This window comes from Sesamum indicum, linkage group LG7 (genome assembly GCF_000512975.1).
Source record: "Sesamum indicum cultivar Zhongzhi No. 13 linkage group LG7, S_indicum_v1.0, whole genome shotgun sequence".
NCBI lineage: Eukaryota > Viridiplantae > Streptophyta > Magnoliopsida > Lamiales > Pedaliaceae > Sesamum > Sesamum indicum.
Window position 1 is genome coordinate 11057032 of NC_026151.1, and position 23940 is coordinate 11080971.

General features: G+C 34.6%; 7 protein-coding genes across 14 annotated transcripts in view; 4 read left to right on the forward strand and 3 right to left on the reverse strand.

The window, feature by feature from the left end:
• LOC105167084 (syntaxin-81) overlaps positions 1 to 2348 on the reverse strand; it is a 4359-nt gene extending 2011 nt beyond the window's left edge. Inside the window, exons 1-4 of the mRNA XM_011086651.2 lie at positions 2068 to 2348; positions 1603 to 1714; positions 1306 to 1389; positions 1096 to 1200 (exon numbers count right to left, since the gene is read on the reverse strand). Of these exons, the coding sequence (XP_011084953.1) occupies positions 1096 to 1200; positions 1306 to 1389; positions 1603 to 1680 (267 nt within the window). The 5' untranslated portion in view covers positions 1681 to 1714; positions 2068 to 2348. The remainder of the gene's footprint in view (positions 1 to 1095; positions 1201 to 1305; positions 1390 to 1602; positions 1715 to 2067) is intronic.
• LOC105167085 (immediate early response 3-interacting protein 1-like) lies at positions 4427 to 5841 on the forward strand. Of its 3 annotated transcripts, none has more exons than XM_011086654.2 (3): positions 4441 to 4581; positions 4788 to 4882; positions 5330 to 5841. In XM_011086654.2, the coding sequence occupies exon 3, from the start codon at positions 5333 to 5335 to the stop codon at positions 5564 to 5566; it is 234 nt and encodes a 77-aa protein (XP_011084956.1). In that variant the 5' UTR covers positions 4441 to 4581; positions 4788 to 4882; positions 5330 to 5332; the 3' UTR covers positions 5567 to 5841. The 3 variants fall into 3 exon arrangements, with proteins under 3 accessions (XP_011084955.1, XP_011084956.1, XP_020550943.1); XM_020695284.1 differs by having other exon boundaries at positions 4443 to 4581; positions 4776 to 4882; XM_011086653.2 differs by lacking the exon at positions 4788 to 4882 and having other exon boundaries at positions 4427 to 4581.
• Positions 8559 to 11853, forward strand: LOC105167086 (uncharacterized protein At2g39920-like). Of its 5 annotated transcripts, XM_011086657.2 has the most exons (8): positions 8564 to 8734; positions 8862 to 9016; positions 9127 to 9192; positions 9292 to 9345; positions 9433 to 9581; positions 9964 to 10408; positions 10936 to 11136; positions 11370 to 11853. In XM_011086657.2, the coding sequence occupies exons 5-8, from the start codon at positions 9512 to 9514 to the stop codon at positions 11584 to 11586; spliced, it is 933 nt and encodes a 310-aa protein (XP_011084959.1). In that variant the 5' UTR covers positions 8564 to 8734; positions 8862 to 9016; positions 9127 to 9192; positions 9292 to 9345; positions 9433 to 9511; the 3' UTR covers positions 11587 to 11853. The 5 variants fall into 5 exon arrangements, with proteins under 5 accessions (XP_011084962.1, XP_011084961.1, XP_011084959.1 ...); XM_011086660.2 differs by having other exon boundaries at positions 8559 to 9016; positions 11321 to 11853; XM_011086659.2 differs by having other exon boundaries at positions 8563 to 9016; positions 9433 to 9615.
• LOC105167087 (L10-interacting MYB domain-containing protein-like) lies at positions 12349 to 14858 on the reverse strand. Its single transcript, XM_020695334.1, is given in 3 exon segments — positions 12349 to 13399; positions 13978 to 14017; positions 14020 to 14858. Coding segments are annotated over 3 exon segments (798 nt in total). The 5' UTR covers positions 14252 to 14858; the 3' UTR covers positions 12349 to 12873.
• Positions 15661 to 17404, forward strand: LOC105167088 (glucan endo-1,3-beta-glucosidase). The gene has a single exon (XM_011086661.2). The coding sequence runs from the start codon at positions 15831 to 15833 to the stop codon at positions 17025 to 17027; it is 1197 nt and encodes a 398-aa protein (XP_011084963.1). The 5' UTR covers positions 15661 to 15830; the 3' UTR covers positions 17028 to 17404.
• On the forward strand, positions 18956 to 22000 carry LOC105167089 (LIM domain-containing protein WLIM2a). The gene is given in 8 exon segments (XM_020695409.1): positions 18956 to 19226; positions 19374 to 19513; positions 19516 to 19583; positions 20003 to 20050; positions 20052 to 20115; positions 20212 to 20246; positions 20338 to 20696; positions 21040 to 22000. Coding segments are annotated over 6 exon segments (405 nt in total). The 5' UTR covers positions 18956 to 19226; positions 19374 to 19458; the 3' UTR covers positions 20473 to 20696; positions 21040 to 22000.
• The window catches only part of LOC105167090 (probable sugar phosphate/phosphate translocator At3g11320), a 3397-nt gene continuing 1211 nt past the window's right edge, over positions 21755 to 23940 (reverse strand). Inside the window, exons 3-5 of one of the 2 annotated variants that reach the window (XM_011086663.2) lie at positions 23476 to 23579; positions 23132 to 23360; positions 21755 to 22271 (exon numbers count right to left, since the gene is read on the reverse strand). In XM_011086663.2, the coding sequence (XP_011084965.1) occupies positions 22125 to 22271; positions 23132 to 23360; positions 23476 to 23579 (480 nt within the window). In that variant the 3' untranslated portion in view covers positions 21755 to 22124. The remainder of the gene's footprint in view (positions 22272 to 23131; positions 23361 to 23475; positions 23580 to 23940) is intronic. The other variant, XM_011086664.2, reaches the window with a different exon arrangement.

A 23940-nucleotide genomic window follows, 5' to 3' on the forward strand; every position in this document is an offset into this window, starting at 1 on the left:
GGACAAGAATTGACCGTGGCATAGTAAATACATAAAAAATCAAAGTCAAGTAATATCCAAAACAGTTGACATGTTCTACCAATCAGCAGCAAGACTTTAACATTGATGCAATCACTCCTCAATAATGTACCTGACTTATCATACAAGAGTGCTAAGAGGTACAAGAGTACTTGACCTATCAGCTTGCAGCTAAAGTAAATAAGAACCACATTTAACTATATTTTGGTTTTATTATGATAATTAGTTAAATTTCTAATGAACAAAATTACTGTTATTAGTATTCAATTGTTCTCTTATTATCACTAATTAAACCTTCTAATTACTGACCAATTCTTTATTGAACTTTCAATTTACTAACGAAAAAGTTTTGATTTATTAACCTTGCAGAATGTTAACACAGGTACCATCTTGCAATGAGGTTACTTTTCTACCATGCTACCCAAGTAATATTTGCATCCAAAAGAAAATCTTTACATAAATTTCAAAAGAGTTACCTGGTAAGACATATTTGAAATCAAAATGTTATTTCACATGATGTCTAATATTAAATTGGTAAAAGTTTTAAGGCCTGGTCTTTTAGGTTCTTTTTGGATGTTAAATAGATAAACAACCCATGTGTTGAAGAAACTTAAAGAATCAGACTGGAAGACAAATTATTGATTTTATGACTGCCACCTCACTACAAGCTACATATACACATTGAAGGAAACCAAAATTATAGATGCATTCTGTAATAAGTACTAAGTAGAGATCAATTCAAGCATTTTTTAAAAGGGCTCGATGACGTTGTGAATGTAATCAGGCGGGTCTGCAGCAATACACTAAAAGCATTATGTTGCATGAAAAGAAGATGAAGCTATTAGCTCTCAAAAACAACATATATGCTCCTTAAAAGATTTTATTGACAAAAATAGAATGACAGAGAACACATATCATTAACCATCTTCATTAAAGGAAATTAAACGCGTCACTCATAGCATGGGCAGAAAAAAGAATCTATAGAGATCTATACTAAAAATTAGTTAACTTTATGTAAATCAGGACAGATGCCTTAGTTTTGATAAAGCAATGGAAATAGTGAAGATGAGATCTTACCTCATGCTCAATGCTATCTCTCTCTTGTTCAGTAGTACGGTGGTGATCTACATAATCCTTCTTATGCTTCTGGAGGAACTGCTCTAGAGCTCCAATGCTTTCAAGCTGGCAGATAAAGTGCAACATATATCAACTCAAAAGTTTAGCAAATTATGTGGTTACATGTCAGTAAAACCAATTAAACATCCTTGAGGGCTATAAAAAATATACCGTCGTGAATGCTGCCTTGGTAAAAGCTGATCTTTCCCAACTTTTATGCATGATAAAAGATGCCATTATGGCTGCGGTTTTGGACTGCCAACAATTGCAGGTCAGAGTATGAATAAGCCATTATGCCCAGAACTTAGTTCCATAAAAAATAAAAAAGACGACCCAGATAAAATATTCACAATCAATACATAAGGATTTCCATGATTTTGCCAAAAGCCTCGTGACTTAGATAATCAAGAACTACCTAGCATTCAAACATGGACTGAAAGTACGGCAAAAGTAAGACACAAAACGAACCTCGTTATATCCCAAATTCAATGCCGCTCGCCTCGCAGCATCTTTAAAATCCTCAGTTCTATCTCTGACTTTCGTCATTTCTTAAATCAGATTCAAGGGGTCAGATACTCTTCTGTAAAGAAAGAAATAAAAACCCGTGAGTGCCAAAAGGAAACACGAAAAAAAAAAAGAAAAAATAAATTGTGCAGACCTCGTAGACGATAACAAATGCAGTTAAACAGAATCAAGAAACTTGGTGTAACTAGATTCACTAAAATGTCCAACTAACAGAAAACCAAAACAGAACCATAAATTCTCGAACTTCATAATTAGTAATCAAAACCCAATGCTGGACGAATACCACGATGCTATCAAACCAATCGTGAAAAATCGGCCGGAGGATTTCATCTCCAACTTCTTTCAACCAATTAAATTACAAAAGAATCCAAAAAACCCCAAATAAATCAAAAGAAGAATAAACAGTACCTCAATCGAATCACAAGCAGCAGAGATTAGAGAGGAGAAGCAGAGGCTTTCTTTGGTTTCGATTTTCACTTCACCGAGAGATGGCCGAAGATTGTGCAAATATTTGGAACTTAGCTTTCGATTGATACAGTATACTGCGTGCGGAGGGAGCGACGTGTATGGTGGTAAGGTCTGGTCATCGGATGCCCTCCTCCGTGATCAGGCCATCCCCATTGGCGATCGAAAGAGGAATGAAGTGAGAATGAATTGGAAGGACGGAAAAGAAATGCTAGCTGCTTTGCGTGATTTGCAATTTGGTCCCCAATTTAATCAGTAATTGTTCTGAAGAGAATAAAAGGCACTTAAGGGAAGATATCGATATTCATATTTTCATTGATAGGAAATAAATGGTTTACTTTTCATTTTTCCCGATCGAAAACTATAACTTGAAAAACAAAAATGAATATAAAAAATAATATTAACAATTTATAATTTGGCATGACATCATAAAAAAAAAGATAATTACATTAATCTCCCATGAAATTTTGTATAATTATACGTAAATCTCATTTGATATGAAAAATTTATATTTAGCACTCTTATTTACTTAAGTCTAACAAATAAGTTTCTTCATTAGTCAAAATTCACCGAATTTACTTATATTAACACAAAAAAAATCTAATTTACCTCCAATTTACTTAATACTGACTTATTACAGGTCGAATAAATATTTATGGTCAAATTACACTCATACGTCTTTGTTAACATCAGTAAATTCAGTGAATTTTGACTAACGAAAGAATTTATTTGTTAGATAAAAATAAATCTCTGAGGTGCTAGATGTGATTTTTTAAATTATAAAGAATTTACGTGCAATCGCACCAAACCTTACAGGGAGGAGAGTGTAATTATCCCAAAGAATGATTATACGAGCTTCTCCTAAAATTTGATATAATTACACATATATTTTTTATAATCTAAAAAGTTACATTCAATACAATTTATACTTATTTTTGTCAATAAAATAGATCAACTCGTCAGTAAAATTCAAGTATTTTGCTATCATCAGCAAAAAAATTGAATGAAAATTCATATTTGCCTTCAATTCACTTATTACCTATTTAATATATGTCAAATAAATATTTTCAACCAAATTACCCTATTTGCATTTACACATTGGTATTTACCTTGTCACATATATTAGTGTGTGTAGATGTATAAGATAATTTTTTTATAAAATATTTGTTTGTCCTATAATAAATTTATCATAAGTCATTGAATGTAAATGTGGATTGTTGTTGGTAAATTTCGTAAAGTTTGTTAATAAGTGATCGATTTATTGGACAGTTGGAGTAATACATGTTATTTTTAAAATTATAGAAGATTAATATGTAATTGTACAAAATCTCATACGAAAACAATGGAATTATCCCTAATAAAAAATATTCATTGATAGTTAATTTATTTTTTAAAATACTAATTCATAAATTATTTTTTTTATATATTGAGAAACACCCACCTGGAGCCTTCAATAGTATGATTTTCTTGTCATCTTTTTTATTTTTATAATTAATTTTTCATTTTTTTTTTCTCTATCTTCTCTACTTTCCATTTCCCTCTCATTCAACTGTCACATTTTTTTTTTCTAATTTCTCACAATTTCTTCAAAAATTTTCATTCTTCTTAAACTCAATTAACATATATATATATATATATCATAATTAGTTTCTAAAATTTAAAATTAAATATTCACACCTGTGATACATTTGAATATACCTGATATAATAATTCATATATAATTAAAAATTTATATTTATATTTAGGATAAATTACAATAAACTTTTGAGGTTTAACTTGTTTACGAATACCTTTTTGTTGTTTAAAAAATTATAGATACGCTCCTGATATTTGATGAAATTATGTAATCATTTGATGGAGGTATGAAATTGTAAACTCTTCCCTTACTCTATTTTTAAAAAAAAAAATCAAACGAGATTGATGAAAAAATTTAAAAAATTATTAAAAGATTATCATCTAGTCGATAAAAAAACAAACAAAATTATAAAAATATAGTTCTTAATTCGTAAAGACATTTTAGTTAGTTCACCATCAAAAAATGGATGAAAATCTAATGTAAATTAATAGATTGAACTAATTGTTAGACGAATATTTATTTATAATTATACCAAATTTTAAAGAAAGTTATTGTAACTTACCCTTACATTTAAAAACACTTTTATACTTATAATAAAACGTGAGGAATAGTAGGAACTATAACCCATCAGCCCATTTAGAGAGTTAGTGTATGGTCAATCAAAGTCCAAAACCCATCAGGCCATTTAGAGATTTGGTGTATGGTCAATCCAAGTCCAAATCCCATCAGCCCATTGAGCCATAAAGTCGGAAACAGGTCTTCTCCACGCTAATCGTTGGAAGATTTTCCTCAAGAGTCGAGTGATTCCCGATCTTTCTTGATTTTGCATAAGCCTTCAAATTTCCTGCAACGAATCCGTCAATTTTCTTCCGTTATTCTTGGTAAGATGCTTTCTTTCCACTCCCGTAACTAGAAAAATTGTTCATTGAAACAACGACAAAGACTTTATTGTACGTTATAGAGTCTTTCTGTTGATGAAATGCAGCATCGATTCGCCTTAATCCGTTAATGTTTGAGTCCTTTTCTTTTCGTGCTCTTTTTATCTGCCTTTGGATGTCTTCTGATTTCAGAGCAGTTTTGATTTCAGCTTAAAACTCTGTGGATTTGAACATCTTTGTTTTCTGGGATTTACCTTTGGTGTTTCGAGTAATTTCAGCATTTATATGGAGAAAAAGGGAAGAGGTAAAAGTTGATATGTGAATTGTCTAAAAAAAGATTGCATTTGCCAAAAGAATTTTATTTTTGTTTCTGTTCAGGTCGTGGAATTCAGCTTGGTTCATATAATTTGGAGCCTAAAACCGGAAATCTTGAATTATGATTTAATCCGGTGAACTGTTTGCTTACGACTGCTTTTATTACAGTAAATGTTTGCTTATCATACCATTGCATGACACGTGAACATTGAATAGATTGGATCCTAACTGAGGGTCGAAGAGTACTAAATGAATTATTATTCTTCTGGTTATTATTAATGTAGTATTTAGATGCTCGTTATACATGTTAGTGTTCTGTAATGTATAGCTCTCTGGATAATCCATCCATCAAAACTTTATAATAAGTAGAAGAAAGTGTATTAATGGTAGAAAGAATCTGGAAAAAGAGAGAGTATTGAATAGGTTTATAATGCAGGAAATGGGGTTGTGGACACTGCTAGAGGGCTGCCTGCTTCTTGCAAATTCACTGGCCATACTGAATGAAGACCGGTTCCTTGCTCCCAGAGGATGGAGCTTCCAAGAGTTTTCTGGAGTTAAAAGAAACTCGTTCAAGGGGCAGATTCTTGGTCTCATATATGCAACCCAGTACTTAAGAGTTCCTCTTATACTTCTCAATTTGCTCTGCATTGTTGTGAAACTGGTATCTGGATGATGTTGCTTTGGTAACTCTTGCTTAAAGGGCTCATTCTTAGTAAGTAGGTTGTGTTTCAAACATTTATGTGCATTAAGCTAATTTCAACGTACAAGGTCTTCTGTGGGGTCCTAGATATTTGATTGATGCGACAGACATCAATGGAGGAATTGGGATCCATGTTTGATGAGTTTTAGTTGTGTAACTTTATCTTTCTCCTGGGTTGTTCAGGACATTCTTGCTACAAGTCTCAAAAGCTTATAAGTTCATATTATCATTGTCTTGCTCATGCGTCATCCCACTCTTCAATGTAAAGTTGATGACAATTCCCTTTATGTATGTTCATTTCTCTCCCATGACACTTGCCAATGACGGCTTAGGGGGTGGAAATTACATATTTGTCCTGCAGAAACTTTGGAAATCTGAGGCTGCTGGTTTAGTTTTACAAAAAAGTGAAGACTGAGAAATGACCATTTGAGCACAAAATAGAAAGAGTCTGTTTTATTTGTGGCGGAGGGAGTAATAATTGAACTATTTGTTAAGATTATGAAATACTTATTTGACATTGATCCCCAAATAGTATGGTTCCGTTTGCTCTTCCCAAATAAAGGGTAATTATGTTGCTTGATGGTGATAATAATTTAGTTTATGTTTGATATCGTGTTTGGGCTAACATGTTTATGCATATAACATTACATGTATATATGTAATGCCATTGATCGAGTCCTTATTCTCTATTTGTACGAGATACAATGAAGTGGGATGTAGGATTCTGAGAAGTTGTTTCAAGTAGATATTGCTCTGGAGATGGAAACAAGATGTTGATCCTATAATGTTTCCCTTGAGAATTCGTTCTAGATTGTTAAGTTTTATCTCATGTTCCTAGGAATTCCTCGAGTTGAATCTTCTGCAGTGGATTGACTACTTTAGTATTGTCCGAACCATGAGTATGTTTTCCTTGACCGATCGTTCACTTACTTGAATACAAATTGTTGCAACCTTTATTGAGAAATCATTTCAGTTTAGCACAATATGCATTTACCCATGAGATCATCTTACTTTAGTACAAGATGCAATTTGTTCTTGTACATAAGATTTTATTTTCGTAGTTTGACTGAAGAAGCATGTGCTCTAATGGGAACTTCCTCTTACGAAACCGGTTGACAGGTGGTTAAATTAGTGCCGAAAATGAGGAAAGAAATCAAACACAAGACAAAAAAATATGGTTCCCTACGTTCTTGCAATAAAAGTTACAGTTATCTCTGGTTTTTTTCTTTTTATGCTATGTAACTTGCACAATCGGGAAAGAATGAATCAATTTGTTTGATTTTCTCAATATAAATTAGTTCAATCGATAAGAATGAATCATTTCTAATTAAATGATTGTGATTAACCATAGATTGATAATAGTTATAAGCTTATCGGGCAAGAATGTATCAATTTGTTCGATTTTCTTAGTCAATTTGAGAGTTGTGTACAATTCGGAAGCATTATTTGATCTAAAATAGTAATCAGAATTGAAATTACTCAAATTTAATTTATGAAAAAAGAAATAAAATACAAAGTAAACTGAAGAATTCAACTCTTGGATTAGCAGACCTATAAATTGTTATTAAATGTTTATAGTAGAACTTAGAGTAGTCTATTTATGTGTTTATGGAACTATAATTCTCATGTGAGTTGGGAGGAGCAATGACAACTACTAGTCCAAGATCAGGGGGTGTTCTAGATCCACCATTCCATGTTACCCACGTGTGTATACCACCCTTCACTCAAAATACATGACAATTACATTAAGGGGAAAAAAAATAAAAGAAGAAGAAAAATTGTTTGGGAGTATATGAAAGTTTTATATTTGATATGTTTGTTGGTGGTTTTCATAAAATAATTAGGGGTATGTAATAATTCTTTTTTGCATAAAATATATCAATAATGTATGATGTTGCTATGATTAGGCATGCTAATTATAAAAGCAAAATGAAATTAATGGCAATGATTATGAAAAGAAAAGATTAGGAACAATAAATATAGGGATAATTACATCGTCTTTTTTTAAAATTTAATGTAATTATACGTGTAATTACACAAAATCATGAGAGGACCCTATAATCATTCCTTAAATATATAACTTCGATATCCAATTGTTATCTATCGAGTGTGCAAGGTCTCGTTTAGTTCGTGTGATTAGGCATGATAAAATTATTTACCATGTCTAATCATACGTATATATGATTAATTTACATATATTTATCTTAATATATTTTTAAAATACATAAAATTTGAACCGCTTATTTTTAAAATTGATTAGATCTTATGGTTCTGATAAGATATAGAAGATTCAATTGTCATTATAATAGCAATAATTTATAATATATAAGGATATAACGAAAAATCACAAAAAATTAATGTCGTTAAGTCGAATAATCGACGAGGAGAGAGTGTGCAAAATTTTAAAAAACACAGGGGATTTTTTGCTTATTTTTTTAATACAAGGAGTTTTTAATTTTATACAACTTTTCCTTTTTATTATTTGTGAAGCTTGTGCATGATTAAAAAAATATATTTTAAATTATAATAATTTAATAATAAAAAATAGTACTTCTTTCTTTTTTGGCATTTGAAAAATATTTGAGTTTTTATCATTAATTACTTAATTGAATACGTATTTCCAATTTCGATTTTATATAAATATAGACAAAAAAAATATATATATATTTCAAGCAATTGCATTTCAGTAAGTAATTTAGTGGGTTTTTTTTTTAAACAATTCACAAACTACTATATAAAAATATATATACCTTAAAAATGGAAACCCTTTATAGACTTTTTCCATTTAATTATACATTATAATCATTTCAATCAAAAATCACACTATATTATCATATAAAATATCCAATATGCAATACTTCAGAACAAACATTATATAATATAAGGTATTAATTATCATTTAGTTTTTCATGATATTTAATTCTATCAAGCCTAAACCTATCTTAATTGGAAACTTGGAGTGGGCAAAGTGGTCAAATTCACAAGTCTACTTCCACAAAATGCCTCTTCTGCGCTTCACTTTCCCCGGGCCGCTACCATCATGGAATCAAGAATCCAATCTGTAGAAGCAACAAATAAGAATGGAAAATTATCTATATCTATCTCAGTTATTAGGAATCTTCAAGAAGACGTCGTTCTCAAGTAGTATTACGTCTTCATCACCCTGCATCAGCATGAACTTTTCAATTTTTGTATCTAATTCATGATTGGTCTGATATTTATCTCATATGGCGTTAATTCAAAGCTTACTCTGTTTAACGCATTTTAGGATCTGTTGATAGTCGTGGCTGTCAATGTAACTGGGTCTTGCCCGTGCCGATTCAATCAAGGACGTCATCCACCTTTTGATATATCATTTTTCTGTCAATTATTTCTCTAAACAGGATTGCTATTATTCTTTCCGTTTTTCCATTTTTGTGAAATGTAAGAGAGAAACCCACTTGAATTCTGTGCTTCTACAACTGATTTCATCACGTGTTCTCTGTTTCTTGGTGGGATGAGCAGTTGTAACTCATAGTTTTGTTGGTTGGCAGCTTGGAGCTGGATGCTATCCTGAGACAAGGGATCAAGCATCAATCATAGGAGGGATTGATTTTGAGGTACTTGTGTTTTAAAGTATATGATATAGTATTATACTTCTGAACAATTTGCACAACTGGTTGGGTGTGGTAAACTTTTGAATCTTTGACATATTGCAGGAAAAGAAATTGAAATGTGTAATTTCTGCTGGTCGGGATGTGATGAAAATTCTGGTAAGTTTTTAATTTGTTTCAAGGGTTGCTAAATGGTAACTATGAGGAGGTTGTGGTATGAATCAGTTGATTTTACTGCTGATGCAGGGAAATTGATTAATATCAAGAGGGGTATTAAGGCTCTCCGGCAAATGATACTTTGATCTACATATAGTACTCAAACAGTATGTCTACCTATGGACATGAAATGGAGCGTGAATACTCTGCTCAAAGTCTTTTACGTGGAGGGAGTTCAGGCATGAATCATTAATTCTTAAGTCATCCTCTTTGGTAGTTTTTCTGCCTCAGAAAGAAGTACACTTTAATAAGCTATGAGAAGTACTAAACTTAATCATAATATCAGATTTTTTATGAGCATGGGGGTTATCTAGTTGGTTTAAATTTGTGTCACCTAGCATAAGGTGGCATATATTATGAAGGATCTAATTAATGGAAGGTTATTTATGAAACGAAATGGTTTGAAGTTTTTCGATCAAAAGCTTTTTTTCTGTAATTCTAAAATACAACTTGCTGTGCTTCTATTGTTGTCAGTTGTGCTGATCACATAATCCTTTATGCATTAACTTTTCATATCTCTGCATGAATGAGGTGTTAAATATTTTCCTTGGCCTGTTGCAGAAATGGGAAGCCGTCATATCACAGAGACTGGAATTTTCATGTCGTCTTTTGCTGCTATGGTCTTTGTTTCTGGACTCATTACAGTTGGAGTCTCGTTGTTGTCCCTGCTGGTTGCACTGGCTGTAATGTTACATTCATGTGAAAGTCGGAATTCTGGAATTCTTGAAATGCACAGATATAAAGATAACTATGACTATTGCAGATATTTTGCTCTGCATGCAGAGCTGAACAGTTTAGATGCAGATTCATTACCTGCAATATGCCGAGACGTTGAGAGATTATATGTAAAAGAAGGTCAATTCGGAAGAGATTTAAATATTACAGTTGGGATCGCTGAAGAATTCTTTGGCAGTGTAAGACCACAAGTTGACAGCAGAGACATTGTGCTCATCGATGCTGATGACTTGGCATCAGAAACTTTGTTTTCTTATTATTTGATGCATCGGTAATTTCCTCCTAATTTCAGCATGTTTCTGGAGCCTATGTTGCATGCATCGTGAGTCTATATCCCCTCCTGCTTTCTAGAAGAGTCTGAATGGTCACATGCTGGAGTTCAATTCTGAAATGCACGTGATTATCAAAATCAGTTGGCAATAAAAACTCTCGCATGAACTTAATCCATTCATACTATTTGCCATATTTTCTTGCATGCTAATATGCTTTTGTTATGCTATGTGATTTTTCCAATGTTGCTTTGAATTGCGTCCCTTTTGCTGATTGATATCCTGTTATGCATCAATAGATATGGAATGTTCGGTACCGGGTCGTATTTTATTGGTAGTATTACTCTGGCTTACATTGACATTCTGACAGATTATTGGGATTTAGAGGAACATAACAGATTGAGCTCTAACAAGTAAATATAGATAAAGTGAAAGAATGGCCTTTTGCATGTACTTGGGCCTATATCCCAAATACATAATATGGTGAGGCAAGAAAGTAATAAAGGGGCCTGTCTCTTTTGTTGTACAGGATCAACGAAGATCTGTTGCATGGGAGCAGTGGAGATCCAGATTACTTGAGGCACACTTTTGCCAGAAAGTTGTACCTGAAACTTCAATCTGATGGGTGGCCCTTGATATTGTTTTCAAGGAAACCTGAGAAACTACGGAGTGCTATGGCAGAATACCTTATATCGATGGGATGTCCTGGTTGGTCTTCCCTTATAATGAGGTAAGTGTTCCTTTCTGATCATTTGATAGGTTGCCACTAGAAAGTTATCAAGAAATAAATAGGAACATGTTTTGGATTAGGGATATGTAACATGATAATTATTTCTATAAATCTTTAGCAAATTAGTGTGAAGACAAATTTATGTAATATAATTGATGCTATCTTGTTTTCTTTGTCTACTTAGGTTGACATATTCTCCTTAATTACATAGTCTATATGTATTGCTGCTGCAGAAAAGAGAACGAAATGCAAATGAGTTTTCAAGAATATATATCGGGACAAAGGATTATATTGCAACGAGAGGGCTTGCGGATTATAGCTGTTATTAGCAGCCGAATGGATGCTCTAAGGGGCCCGTATTTAGGCAATCGCATGTTCAAGTTTCCAAGCCCTATGTTCAGACACAGCATGGAAAATCATGTTGAGAGTCACGTCCAGAAGAGTAAATAATTACAGTGAAAATACGATGTACTTGTTCTTTCTCTTCTGATGCATATTGCATGCATCTCGATGTATAAGCGGCCATTCCAGGTTAAAATTATGTACTTCGTCATTAGTATTGTTGTTATGAGGCAACTGCTTGTTGCTTGTCGAAAGTCTGCGGTAGAAAAACTCCCCTTGCAGACTAAATTCTGTGAAAAACAATCCACTTTCTGTACAAAATGTAATTCCCACTTGTGCAAATGTTGTCAGCCAATTCTTTATGGGAGATCAAAATGTCGCTGAGCTGACTTGGGCAAAACTTGTACTTCCAAAAGAGTGCGGATTATAGACAAATTTAGACTGGTAGTGAAAGTGTAGAAGGAAAGGCGTCGGGAGAATATGTTGAAGTGACAATAAGTTGATCACTAAATGGGCAGCTAGAACAAACAAACAAACATGACAAGACACGTCGTCTTGTCATGTGGATTTTTTTGCAACTAAATAATTTTAAAATATAAAAGTTAAATCATAAACACCTACACAATATTTATAAAATTACTAGTTGAAAAATTCAAAGTTAGACAAATTTTCAGTTTTCACACCTATAAATTTATGATTGAAAATATACAATCCAAATATATTTTTAAGTATCAGACAAAAATCTATAAAACATTCTCATCCCACTAGAAACGCTTGAAACTAGAAATAAAAATGAAAACAAACCGAACGTCCCCATGTTTGATATAAAATCCAAGAGCGCATCTAATTATGCTTCTTGCTCTTTTTCTGTATTTTGGTTTCGTTTAGGAGAATGAAAATAGAATCACTGCTACAGAACATATGAGAAAAAACTCAAATTTAGCTATAAGTTGAAAAGTCACTTTCTTTTTCTTTTTTCCCCAGTTTCTCAAACAGGTTATATTTGGCCTTAGAAGTCAGGTGAACAAGCTGTTCCATGCACCAAGAATGGCCTCTGATGCTTCAATCTCAGCATCATTTACCACCTTCCTTTGATATTATGGACGCAAGAACTCAGCAACTGGTATTTGGTAGAAAGGTAGAGAACATGGTGCTCAGCACATATCCCATGTCAATGTGGTGCAGAAAGGTTTCCAAGCATGAAAATTTTCCAAAAAAAGTTATCCTACAATGTACCGACGGGTCACAAACTATGAAGGAAACAATTTACTTTCATTATGAGAGAACTCCTACGCTATTCTCAGTGAGCAGAAAAGAAAAATTAGCTCCCTTGTCAGGAATCGCTACCATTCTGTACAAAGAAGAGTCATATCCTATTCCCAACTGGGGACTTACCTACAATGATGGACCAATGGACTGGAGTCTTTCCAACCATGCAATCCTTGTGCTGGGCTTCTTCAAGTTAAGGAAAATTTCCCTGTATTCCTTCTTCAGAAATATATCCAAAGCAAACAAGTATAGTTCACTTCCTTGTTCTAGTTCTTCAATTGAATCGAGACACTTGATGCATTCCTCAATACTATAGCAGAATTTCAGTGGGGGAGATTGAACCATAATAGCACTCATTGATTCAACAGCATCATAACAACGCTCAATATTACCATCAGGCCTTGCACCAATTGGCTCTGCTACGGGTAACAAAGTGTTGGTCTGTTTTCCAGTTCGTACGGGAGGTTCTTTTTCAGCTGCATAGTTGTGTTTCCTATGACGAGTAGCAGGCTCTGCACCAGTAAAACAATTGATCCTTTTCCCATGTGGAGGTCTTTCTCTGACAACAGAATCTGAGGTTCCACCAAAGACAATGTCCAACTTGTCAGCAAATAGGAGCTCCTTATGTCGAAATTGTGCAGCCTCTGGATTTGCCTGTAATTGAGACCATCACTTAATAGACAACATTAGACATCAAATTTTCAAAAGTAATGTAGCATGCACTTGCTCATCGTGAGCACATGTCCTTGCATGAGGTGTTGTCCGTTGTGAATGGAGTTCCATGTTTTTCTTTTAAAAGCATCTTGCTAGGGAGAGGAGAGGCTTAAGGCTTATATGCCGTTCAAGTCCCTCGTCTCCATCAATTGTGGGACGGTAGCAACACACTCAACATCATATGTTCTCCAAATGAAGGGTTTGGGAAAGGGACGTTGCTTTATTCCCAAAGATAGCAGTAGGTGATGTGGTGTGTTCTTAACCATCAAGATCAAACGCCCTTATGAGTCCACTTTGGACAAAACCCCACAGTTTTAACCTGAAAAGATACATCACTAGGAAGAGGTGAGCCTTGGGTCTTACTGCCGCTTAAATCCCTCTTCCATCCGATGTGAAATAGTAGTAACACATGGAGCATAAAACATTTTCTTATCCCACTACACATCATCAACAATATGCAAACTACTTCTAATTGATATATCAGTAAAAAACATTAACAGCAAAGTAAGGAGACATTCCCGTAGATATTCCCCCCATCCTTCTTCACTGGCACCAAGCTTTGGGTGGCTGGATCCCATCTCAAACTATCACTAGAAATAAGCTTATGCCAGATATTCCAATTTTTCTTGGTGATATCCCAGTGATTCTTCAGCTGAATCCTATCATATTTCAGGCCTGTTATGGGGTAAAATGCATCCATAAGATTTTTCCAACCTTTTGTAGTAAAATGTGTACGAGGTCTAGTTCCTAAGGACATCCGTTCAAGGCACAAGTCTGATGAACAATTCATGATTTTCAGGTGTCCAATGGGCTTTCACTTGACTAAGCTTCCCCTCGTTGCTTCCCATTTGTACACTGTTTTACACGGGATCAAGTTAGAATATTCAGTGCCTTCAAAAGATTAGCTTCATAATCCGAATAGAATTACACAAAACAAACGTAACATAATCTAAATTAAGTAGAACTATTTTACGTTTCACCATTTACTTCCAGTAACCTTCAGTACCAGCAATATGCTACAGAAAGAAAGAGCAGTAACCGATATATTGACATTCCAAATTTCACAGTATTCGAGAAGATACAATTGATGGAAATTCTTTACCGTAGTCGCCATCATGCCCCAAAAAAGAAGGAAAAAAAGAGAGAAGTCGAAGAAGAAACAACAACAATAATAACCATCAGTTTTTGCAATGTAAATCATCTTATGAAAAATCGAGAAAAAGAAAAAAGGTTCAAACGCAGCAGCAGAATCACCATCCAAGAGGAACTCCTCACTTGTCAGTGATTCAAAACTAAAAATTCTGGCGGAATGGATGACTACGGAGGCTATAATTCAACTGGGTGAGGATAGTGGGCTTTTGATAAAAAAACAAAAACAATGAAGAAAATGAGTTTAAATTTTATTACATTCTTAATCTAACACACAAATGTGGGAAGTTTTGGGTTCATATGAAACAACTTCAACTGTTAGGAATATAAAATAAGTAATCTCAATCCAATTCTGCATTAATTAATCATACCACCTGTCTTCCTTCCTTCTTCCTTCTTATTGCAATCCAACCAATGTTGAAAGTTTCAAACACAAGTACAAGTTCAAGCCTATAAATTTAAATATTTTTCTAACATTAATTAAAAAATTTATAATTAATTCTTACAAATATTAATATTATTTATGATTTGCGATCCTACATTGATGTAAGTGAATTATCATTGTTATATTTATATATTATATATTATAACTATTTAATTATAAATTTACATATTTTTGTAATTATAATCAATGTTAAAAATTATAATTAATTATTACAGATATTGTAATAAATATAAATATTGTAATGTAGTTAAATATTTATGGGTCGCTATATAAGTAATTGTAATTGAATTATTGTTGTTATATTGATGTAAATTGCTGAATAAGTATTATTTTATAAATCAAAATAAATTATTATATACATAATATAAAAAAAAAAACCCTCAAAGACTGACAGCCAGCCTTTAAACTTTTTGTTACTATTTGTTTTAAAGAAAAATGTGTGTTGGTGGTGAGTGGCGGACAACGCCGGTGACTCGACATTTTTTTATTTTTTATTTTTTTTCAAATCGTTGATATTTCTTTAAAAAAAATTAAGATAAAATAATTAAACCGTGATGAAATACGGCAGTTTCTGCATGATCCCTCACCAGAGATTCCCTGCACCGGGACACAGCTTATTGTCTCTCCCTTTCTTCTTCCAGCGAAAATAACTGAATTTGCGGCTCCACTCGAGCTAGAATACGCATGACTGCGCAATGCGCATCCACACGCACATCACACACTAAACCCCGCCATAAACCCCTTTTCTGAAAACCAAAAATACCCATTTGCAAAGATGTTTTTTCTGGCAAAATTGCTTCTCTGCATCACCACCCTCATCCTCCTTTCCGCCGCCGTCTCCACCCCTTCCGCCACCACCCTCGGAGTCACTTGCAACCTCTCCACCCCCAACCTCACCGGACCGGAACACGTGGTATCCACCCTCCAATCCCGCCGCGTTTCCGCCGTCCGACTCCTCGACCCCACTCCCGCTGCTGTCCGCGCCTTCGCCTACACCAACATCAGCCTCATCCTTTCCGTTCCCAATCATCTCATTCAGTCCTTCGCCGCCAACCGCTCCGCCTCCACCCTCTGGCTGCACTCCCACGTCCTCCCCTTCCACCCCCGCACCCACATTTCCCTAATCTCCGCTGGCTCGGACGTCCTAACTACTGCCGCCACCTACGATCTTACCCTCGACCCATCCACCGCCCTCCTCCCCGCCATGCGCAACCTCCACCTCTCCCTACTTGACCTGGGCATTCGAACAATTTCTGTCTCCACCACATTCTCTTTCATCGACATCTTGACGACGTCGTTCCCCCCCTCCTCCGCCGAGTTCCAAGAACCCATCGGGTCTTTGATCATTCGTCCATTGCTTCAGTTCTTGGACGAAACAAACTCTTCTTTCTTGGTCAATCTCTACCCTTACAACGTCTACAGAATCAACTCCGAAATCCCAATTGGGTATGTGCTGTTCCAACAACATCCGTTTAATTTCCGGGACGACGTAATCACCGGAGTCAGGTACTGGAATTTGTTCGACATGATGGTTGACGCTGTTGTAGCCGCCATGGCGGTTTCTGGGCATGAGAATATCCCGGTGATTGTGGCAGAGACCGGGTGGCCAAGCGAAGCAGAGGCTCAGGCAGCTGGAAACTATGCGGAAATGTACTTAAAGGGGCTGGTGACACATTTGAGGTCTGGTTTGGGGACACCTTTGAGGAAAGAAGGGGTGGCTGAGGCCTACATTTATCAGTTGTTTGATGAGGTTGATTCGACTCACAAGAATGATAAGAATGGTACGACCGGTGCTGCAATGAGTGGAGTTACAGGGGCAGGGCAACATTGGGGGATCATGTATCCCAATATGACTATGAAGTACAATTTCGATCTCTCAGGTTCAACAAGGGTTACAGGAAATGATAAAAGATGGGTGAAGATGGTTCTTGAAGTAGCTGCTTCTTTGGTGAGTGTCCTGCTGTTTCTTTAGTGTAAAATTGTAGACTTTTGCCCAACTGGGAATAGACTCTTGCAGCCTTGGTGAAAATCTTAAGTGTTTTTCATCCTGAATTTGGTAGTAGTTACTCAAGATCTTCAATGATTGTTAGTTAATAGATTTAGTCCCTTAATCAAAGGTGAATTCAGTACTCTTGTTACTGATATTAACGTTCTTGAAGAGCACTGCAATTAGCAGAGTGACCAATTGGTTCATCATTTGTAAGTTTTGTTATAGAAATCCCAAACAAAAGTTGGATTCCAGTATCATTTGGTAGATTCTTGATGAATGTACGTGCTAGATCAGTTTCCTACTTCACCATGTTATAATGAAGTCGCTAATGCAGTCTGCTTCTTGAATTCTGATGGCGGGTGACGATAAACTTAGAATCCAAAAACAGTACGTGGTTCGGCTAATGCATGGCAGTAGCTAGCTTCGGACTCCAAATTCTGTTCCATCTTCTATTTCATTTTAAGTACATTTTGCAACTGTAATATGTCATATCTATAAGATGTTGGACTTTTCAGGATAATCGCAACAATTCACATGATAGAAATTTCAAGTTGAGTTAATTTCAAAATAAATAGGTGTAATTCTTCTATGAGAGTGAAATTATGGAAAATTCCAACTCCAACTAAATTTGACTGAATCAAATAAATCACAGAGCAAGTGCTATGTGATTGGTTACCTTTCTTACAAATATATCACACTTGCTATATAATTGATTCAAATTTGACGAATTAGATTCCTGCTAGAATTTACTATGAAATCATAATGCACATGCTCTCTTGTTTTAGTTTTTATATCTCCATACAACAAAGCAATCACCTATTTTGCAGATTCCTTCCGATATTCTTTCCACAAAAAATTCAGTTGAACGTCTTTGATTTTCGACTTGCTTACTATTGAATCATATTTGGAACAAATGTTTTTATGAGTTGAAGGTGGACTAAGTTCGAAATTTTTAATGTGATAATAAATCATACTTTCACTAAAAGTAGAAGATTGAGATTAGCTAAAGAGACTAAAAAGATTGTATTAAAGAATCCAGCGTAATGAATTCCTTGAACATCTTTATATTATATGGCAGTAAGTAACAACTGAACAAGGAATATGGCCAAAACGGGTTTTCATACATAAGTTGATCAGATAATTGACTTACTATTTAATTTATACCATAAAATTTGTTTTTTTTCTCTATTGTTGTATAAAATTGTTCATTGCAAAGGTATACGTTAGTTCACAAATATTAAGAATTAGAAAATATTAATCTCAGCTTTTCTTTATAAAGATGTAACTAAAGAAATTAATTCTTTTGATTTAAAAGTATAGAGTAATTATTATGATGTTTTAAAGATTATAGTTAGCATAATATGATTTTTTTGGCCTTTTTCTCTGAACTCGATACCTCAAAATAGGATACCTTGTCATATTGATTTTGTGTAATAAGAGTGTAATGAGAGTATCTGTTCCAATAATAATAATAAAGACGTTATTTAATTTGAAATAAATTAAACATTGAAAATTTGTGAAACTTTCATAATACCGTCTTCAAAAAAATTGAGAATAAATCTTATGAAAAGAAAAAATAGTATTTTAAATTAATAATATGAAATTGTTACTTTGACTGAGATTTTAATACGATAAAATTAGTCAAAAGTATTAAGGAGTTGGTCTTTGTGATTAGGTAAGGGAGTAATTTTAAATTATAAAATCACTCCAAGAGTTTTTAATAACTTTCTCAAGATTTGAAAATTAGATATATAAATAAAACATAAATTCGGGAAAAACAAGAAAAAAAATTGATATATGTGTTTGATAAATTATTTCTAAGAGAAAAAAACAAAAATTATAATTATAATTATTATTCTAATCTTTCTTCACTTTTATTAACACAGAAAAAAATATGAAAAATAAAAAAGAGTGCCAAATGTAGAGAAAGTTGATCCTTTTGCACGAGTCAACGGGGGTGCAACTGCAAATATTTTTCCAGGGAAGATATTTATGTCCTTTCTCCATCTATCACTGCATCCCGTCTCTCTCCACCTATACATACATACACACATACGATATATATGCCACACACACTCTACGTGGGAAGCGACAAACCACCAATTTCAGCCATTTTCTTGATCTGGGCTCGAACTTGACCTTGATCAAGAATTCTTGATCGGCTGCCTTTCTTCTTCCAAGGTATGTGCTTTTGACCAAGTGTTGTTAGACTCCATTCTTTGTCATTCCTGTTTGTTTATATGCATATAGATCGTTCTCTATATTCAAGATTCTCGGAACAAAGCGTAATCATGCATTATAATGGCTGTTGATTTTGTTGTTTCACAGTTGAACATAAGCTGTAAACAAAGCATTTAGGAACATAAACTTGGAAGCCCAGATCTGTTTGCCATTGTGTTGACTTGATAGAGCAATGTCTTTTATTGGCACACAACAGAAATGTAAGACCTGTGAGAAGACTGTTTATCCTTGTCTGCTGATAGAGTTAGTTATCACAAGTCTTGTTTCAAATGCTCTCATTGCAAAGGGACTCTGAAGGTATACACCAGTTACTTTTACTGGTTTCTGCTTTATCTTTTGAAGCATTGCTCTAACAAAAGTATTGTTTTTGTGTGTGAATGTAATAATCTTGGCACATTGTTGGTTTTTGTTTTAAGAATCCTTGTTTAAACTTTTGAATGTGATCAAGTCTTAATCTTTGAACCATACTAGTCTGTGTATTCTTGATTTGTGAAATTGTTACTAAGAGAAACTGCTAAAAAACATTTGAGGATGATCTCAGTACATGTTACTGGTTGAAAAACTGTTGCGGGCAGTATTTTCATCAGTAATAACAATTTCATAAGGTGTTTGTGGAAGTCAGCGATGCAGTATGGTTTTCCAGAACAAAGATGATAGTAGTTAACTTCTGTTCCTGTTGTGTCTGCTTATATTCATGATTGTCCAATTTTCCCCAGCTGAGCAATTACTCGTCAATGGAGGGCATGCCGTGGCTTCATTTTCATTGAAAAGCGATTTCTATTCAACTTTTTCAAAGAAAGCCGCAGTTTCAGCAAGAACTTTCAATCACGTATGCCTTGTTCTACCATGGCCAACTCTCTCTCACCTATAGTTGATTATAGATTTTCCTTTTGTGTTTAAATAGTATGAGTATAATCTTTTACAGCTGCAAAGGTTGCTGAGAAGAAGACCCCAGAGCTGGTAAGTTTCTCAGTTTTAACTAAGCACCCTCAAGATTTCACCATGCTGGTCCAGTGCCCTCTGCTCTTATTTCCTTGATGTATTTATCCAGACAAGATCACCTAGCAAAGCTGCCGGTATGTGTTCTGGGACGCAAGACAAATGTGCTACTTGTGGTAAAACGGCTTACCCACTCGAGAAGATAAAGTTAGATGACTTCAATAGCATCTTGTTTCGCAACATTTAATTCCGAGTTCTGAGCTGGCTATTTCCTACATTCATGATTTCTGCACTTACAGTAGTTAAAAGGAGAATAACCATTCTCATCTAACGTTTACTTTCCAAACTCTGTTGTAAAAGCCATGATATTAGAATTTGCTGCTGATGTTCTCGAAGATTGCCCCTATAGCCCAGCGTTGCATAGAATCCAGTTGAACAAGGAAAGTCAAGGTTAATAATCTGGGCTAATAGGTACATAAGACTCTCTAGAAACCTTTTTGCATTATCTATTACCATAACAAGAAAAAATAGAACCAGTTACGACACCACCTAACTCTAATCACCAATTCCTTGTACTTGTTTAAGCCATTGTTTGGCAAAGGCAATGGTATACCAGAATGCTAAAAGAGGATCTTTTTCCTAGAATGGTTATTTGGATGGCTAACTAAGGTCCACAGTACAGCAGTTTGCTTTTGGTACTGATGAATTGAGAATGGAACTTCTATTGAAAGGTTGCATGCTTCACGTACTTTGGCAGCGATGCATCATCAGTAATGGCTTTATTTACTTATCTTATTGCATTTAATATTTGCAGGTGACTGTCAAAAACCAAAGCTACCACAAGTCTTGTTTCAAGTGTTCTCACGGCGGATGCTCTCTATCTCCATCAAACTATGTGACATTAGACGGCATTCTCTACTGCAAACCTCATTTTTCACAGCTCTTCAAGGAAAAAGGGAGCTACAACCATTTGATCAAACGTGCAACAGCCATTCCAGATTCTTGAAATGTGTTTAATTCTTTGTCTGTGTAAATGTACTGGTTTGTCTGGTTATGATTTCTATTTTTTCTGTCTGATCTCCATGCCTTTAAGCTTATCTCTCTTTCTCTCTTGGAAAAGAAAACCATGTCCTCGTTTCCCAGCGGGGTGTACTACTGATATAGTTCATATGATTTATGGGATGTCAAAGTTTCACAAGATGCTAATAAATCAATATTTTTAAATGTCATTTGCATTGTTCAGCCTGGTGTTTATGTCTAGCCAAACTCCATCCGGTTAGAATTTAGTTCCTTGCGTCACAAGATTTTGTTGGAAGCAAATATTTATCGAGTATTCTTCTGATTTAAAGAAAGGGGCAATAGCATTTATTATTTCTATTTCACAGGGAAGTGTAAAGTTGGGGAATAAGCAGAGTGATGAAGCTGTTCAAGAGGTTAATTAAGTTCCGCCAACCTGTTCTGCTATGAAACTTGGAGGGTAGGAAGAAACGATCAAACCGACCAAACACATAAAACCTTGAGCCACTAACTGAAGATTGGGGCAGTGTTGTAGAATCCCCATCATTTTTCACTAATTAATTGATGTAAAAATAATGTAACAAAAATACAATAACATGAACTATATATCGGATTGTTCTTGCAGAAAGAATATAATGGTAAAAATGATTTTCTTTGGAAATCCAAGGCTAGAAAATTATTTAAACTTCTCAGCTAATCAGGTGTTTGTTTGCTGGTACAGGTTCCCACTGCTGTCTTCAGTTTCCTGGCCAGAAGTAGGTCTGATGGAAAAATCCTTACAACGAATGCTTGAAGATTCACCAAATTGGCGATTGTAGACAGCTCCACCTCCTCATATTACAAATTAGACAGGTACTGTGGTTGAAGCTTACCAGTACACTATCATTTAGTCCGCTTCTTGGCTTCGCTATAGAGGATGACACCAAAGACTGTGAGAGAATATCCGAGCATCCCTGTGACGGAGACAGGATTCCTAAAAATCAATATGGAAACTACGACTGCTACTGCTCCTTTTGCATTTCCAAGGACCTGAATTAACCGAGCATCATATTAGCAATCAAGATAGATATGAAACATTCACAGGCTTCCACAGCTTCCAATTCTCTCCTCCATACAGCAGGCTTCTGATAACTTTCGAAAGCACACTCCTATACATCCCAGCTATATACTAGCAGCTAGTCTTAAGAACATCACCTATGATAAATTGAAAATACAAATGCTCTGTCTCATCATATTAATATGAAACATTCACAGGCCACTAAAATTGAGTTAGACTTGTCAGTTTTCAAGTACTTGATATGTAGTATACAAGCATCAAACTCATGATGCTCTATAGCCTGAGTTTGAAGGTACAATGCATTCTGTTCCCTTTTGAATTTTTATAGAGGAAGAATGCACCATATATTTTATTTCCGGAAAAAGAGGCTACTTAAAGCACAAAGAACAGGTAAAAAAAATGCAATTTCAAATTTTAAATATTAAATGTGCATCAAAACAAGGCTGTTGGCTGGCATGTATCTGTGGATGAGATGCATGATTTCCAAACGAAATACTAAAAAAGTTTAGAAAAATAATATTCTTTTTGTTTCCTTCCTGTTCAAACAAACAGCATGCTCTTCACCTTACTCATTCAACGGTCTTTATTTTCTCTAGAAAGAGAAGAGAAGACAGTACTTTGTGTATAAGCTTGCACATTGTTTACCAATAGCTAAAAACAAATATCTTAGAACAAACTAGTATCATTCAGCTGCAAGAGAGGTATAACTACTCAACTTCTAGATGGTAAGCATGTGCAAATTACTATCACTCAGTTCAACATTTATTTTAGGCCAGATGGTTAAAAAGAAATAACAATATAAACTGAAGAGCACTTTTTGGGGTAAGAATACCTGAAGAGTCAGAGCACTCGTGTGCTTTGTGACCAAAAAATTGGTCAAATTTACAAAATAGGCAAGTGCAGAATTGAACAGCAATAACCAAATAATTCTGACATCCTCTCTTGCAAGGGCCAACGTGATGCCCACAACATTTTCTTCCATGAATAGTGTTGCAGGAAGTAGAAGTACTACAGCTATAGGAGCCATGTAAAGAAGCAGATTCATAGAATTCAATTTTTCCCTTCAAGACAAAAGAAAAAATTCAGAAACATTAAGTGATATTTTACAAAACAGGAATGGAACTCCTGCAATATCTTTGGCATAGCAAAAGGTATGCCAGAATATAGAATTATTACCCTTCGGAAGAAAGCAGAATACCCTGAACCACTGATTTGAGTGCCCTTGCAGCTGTTGCACCAACACACATGATAAAACCAAACAAATGGAAGCTAGGCTCACCCTGATACCATTGAGGCGGAGAAAATCAGAATAACATTCAATTTCATCTTTAGAAATGGATTAGAGCAGCAATGTTAACATTATAATGGGCTCTGAAAACTAAACAAAACCTTGTCCTGGCAAAAGCAACATCATTATAGAACAAAATTTACTTAAGCATACGACAAATTATAGCTTTCAGTTTTCATTAGTTTACAAACTCTGAGAAGTTGATCTCCAGACTAAGGCAGCTTCTGCTAACTGAAAGATACACTATATCATACAAGGAGCCACCAGGCGGCTGTTGTTTGAAGTATAAAGTCATTCAATCAATTCCAGCCCCAACAGATCTTAAGTTAGCAAGTAATTCTGATAAATTGCTG

Coding starts and splice junctions, on each gene's coding strand:
- LOC105167086 (XM_011086656.2), top strand. CDS start 9,512: ATGTCTACCTATGGACATGAAATGGAGCGTGAATACTCTGCTCAAAGT. Junction 9,582..9,963: donor TTTACGTGGAGGGAGTTCAG/GCATGAATCATT, acceptor GGCCTGTTGCAG/AAATGGGAAGCCGTCATATC. Junction 10,409..10,935: donor TCTTATTATTTGATGCATCG/GTAATTTCCTCC, acceptor TTTGTTGTACAG/GATCAACGAAGATCTGTTGC.
- LOC105167088 (XM_011086661.2), top strand. CDS start 15,831: ATGTTTTTTCTGGCAAAATTGCTTCTCTGCATCACCACCCTCATCCTC.
- LOC105167085 (XM_011086653.2), top strand. CDS start 5,333: ATGGGGTTGTGGACACTGCTAGAGGGCTGCCTGCTTCTTGCAAATTCA.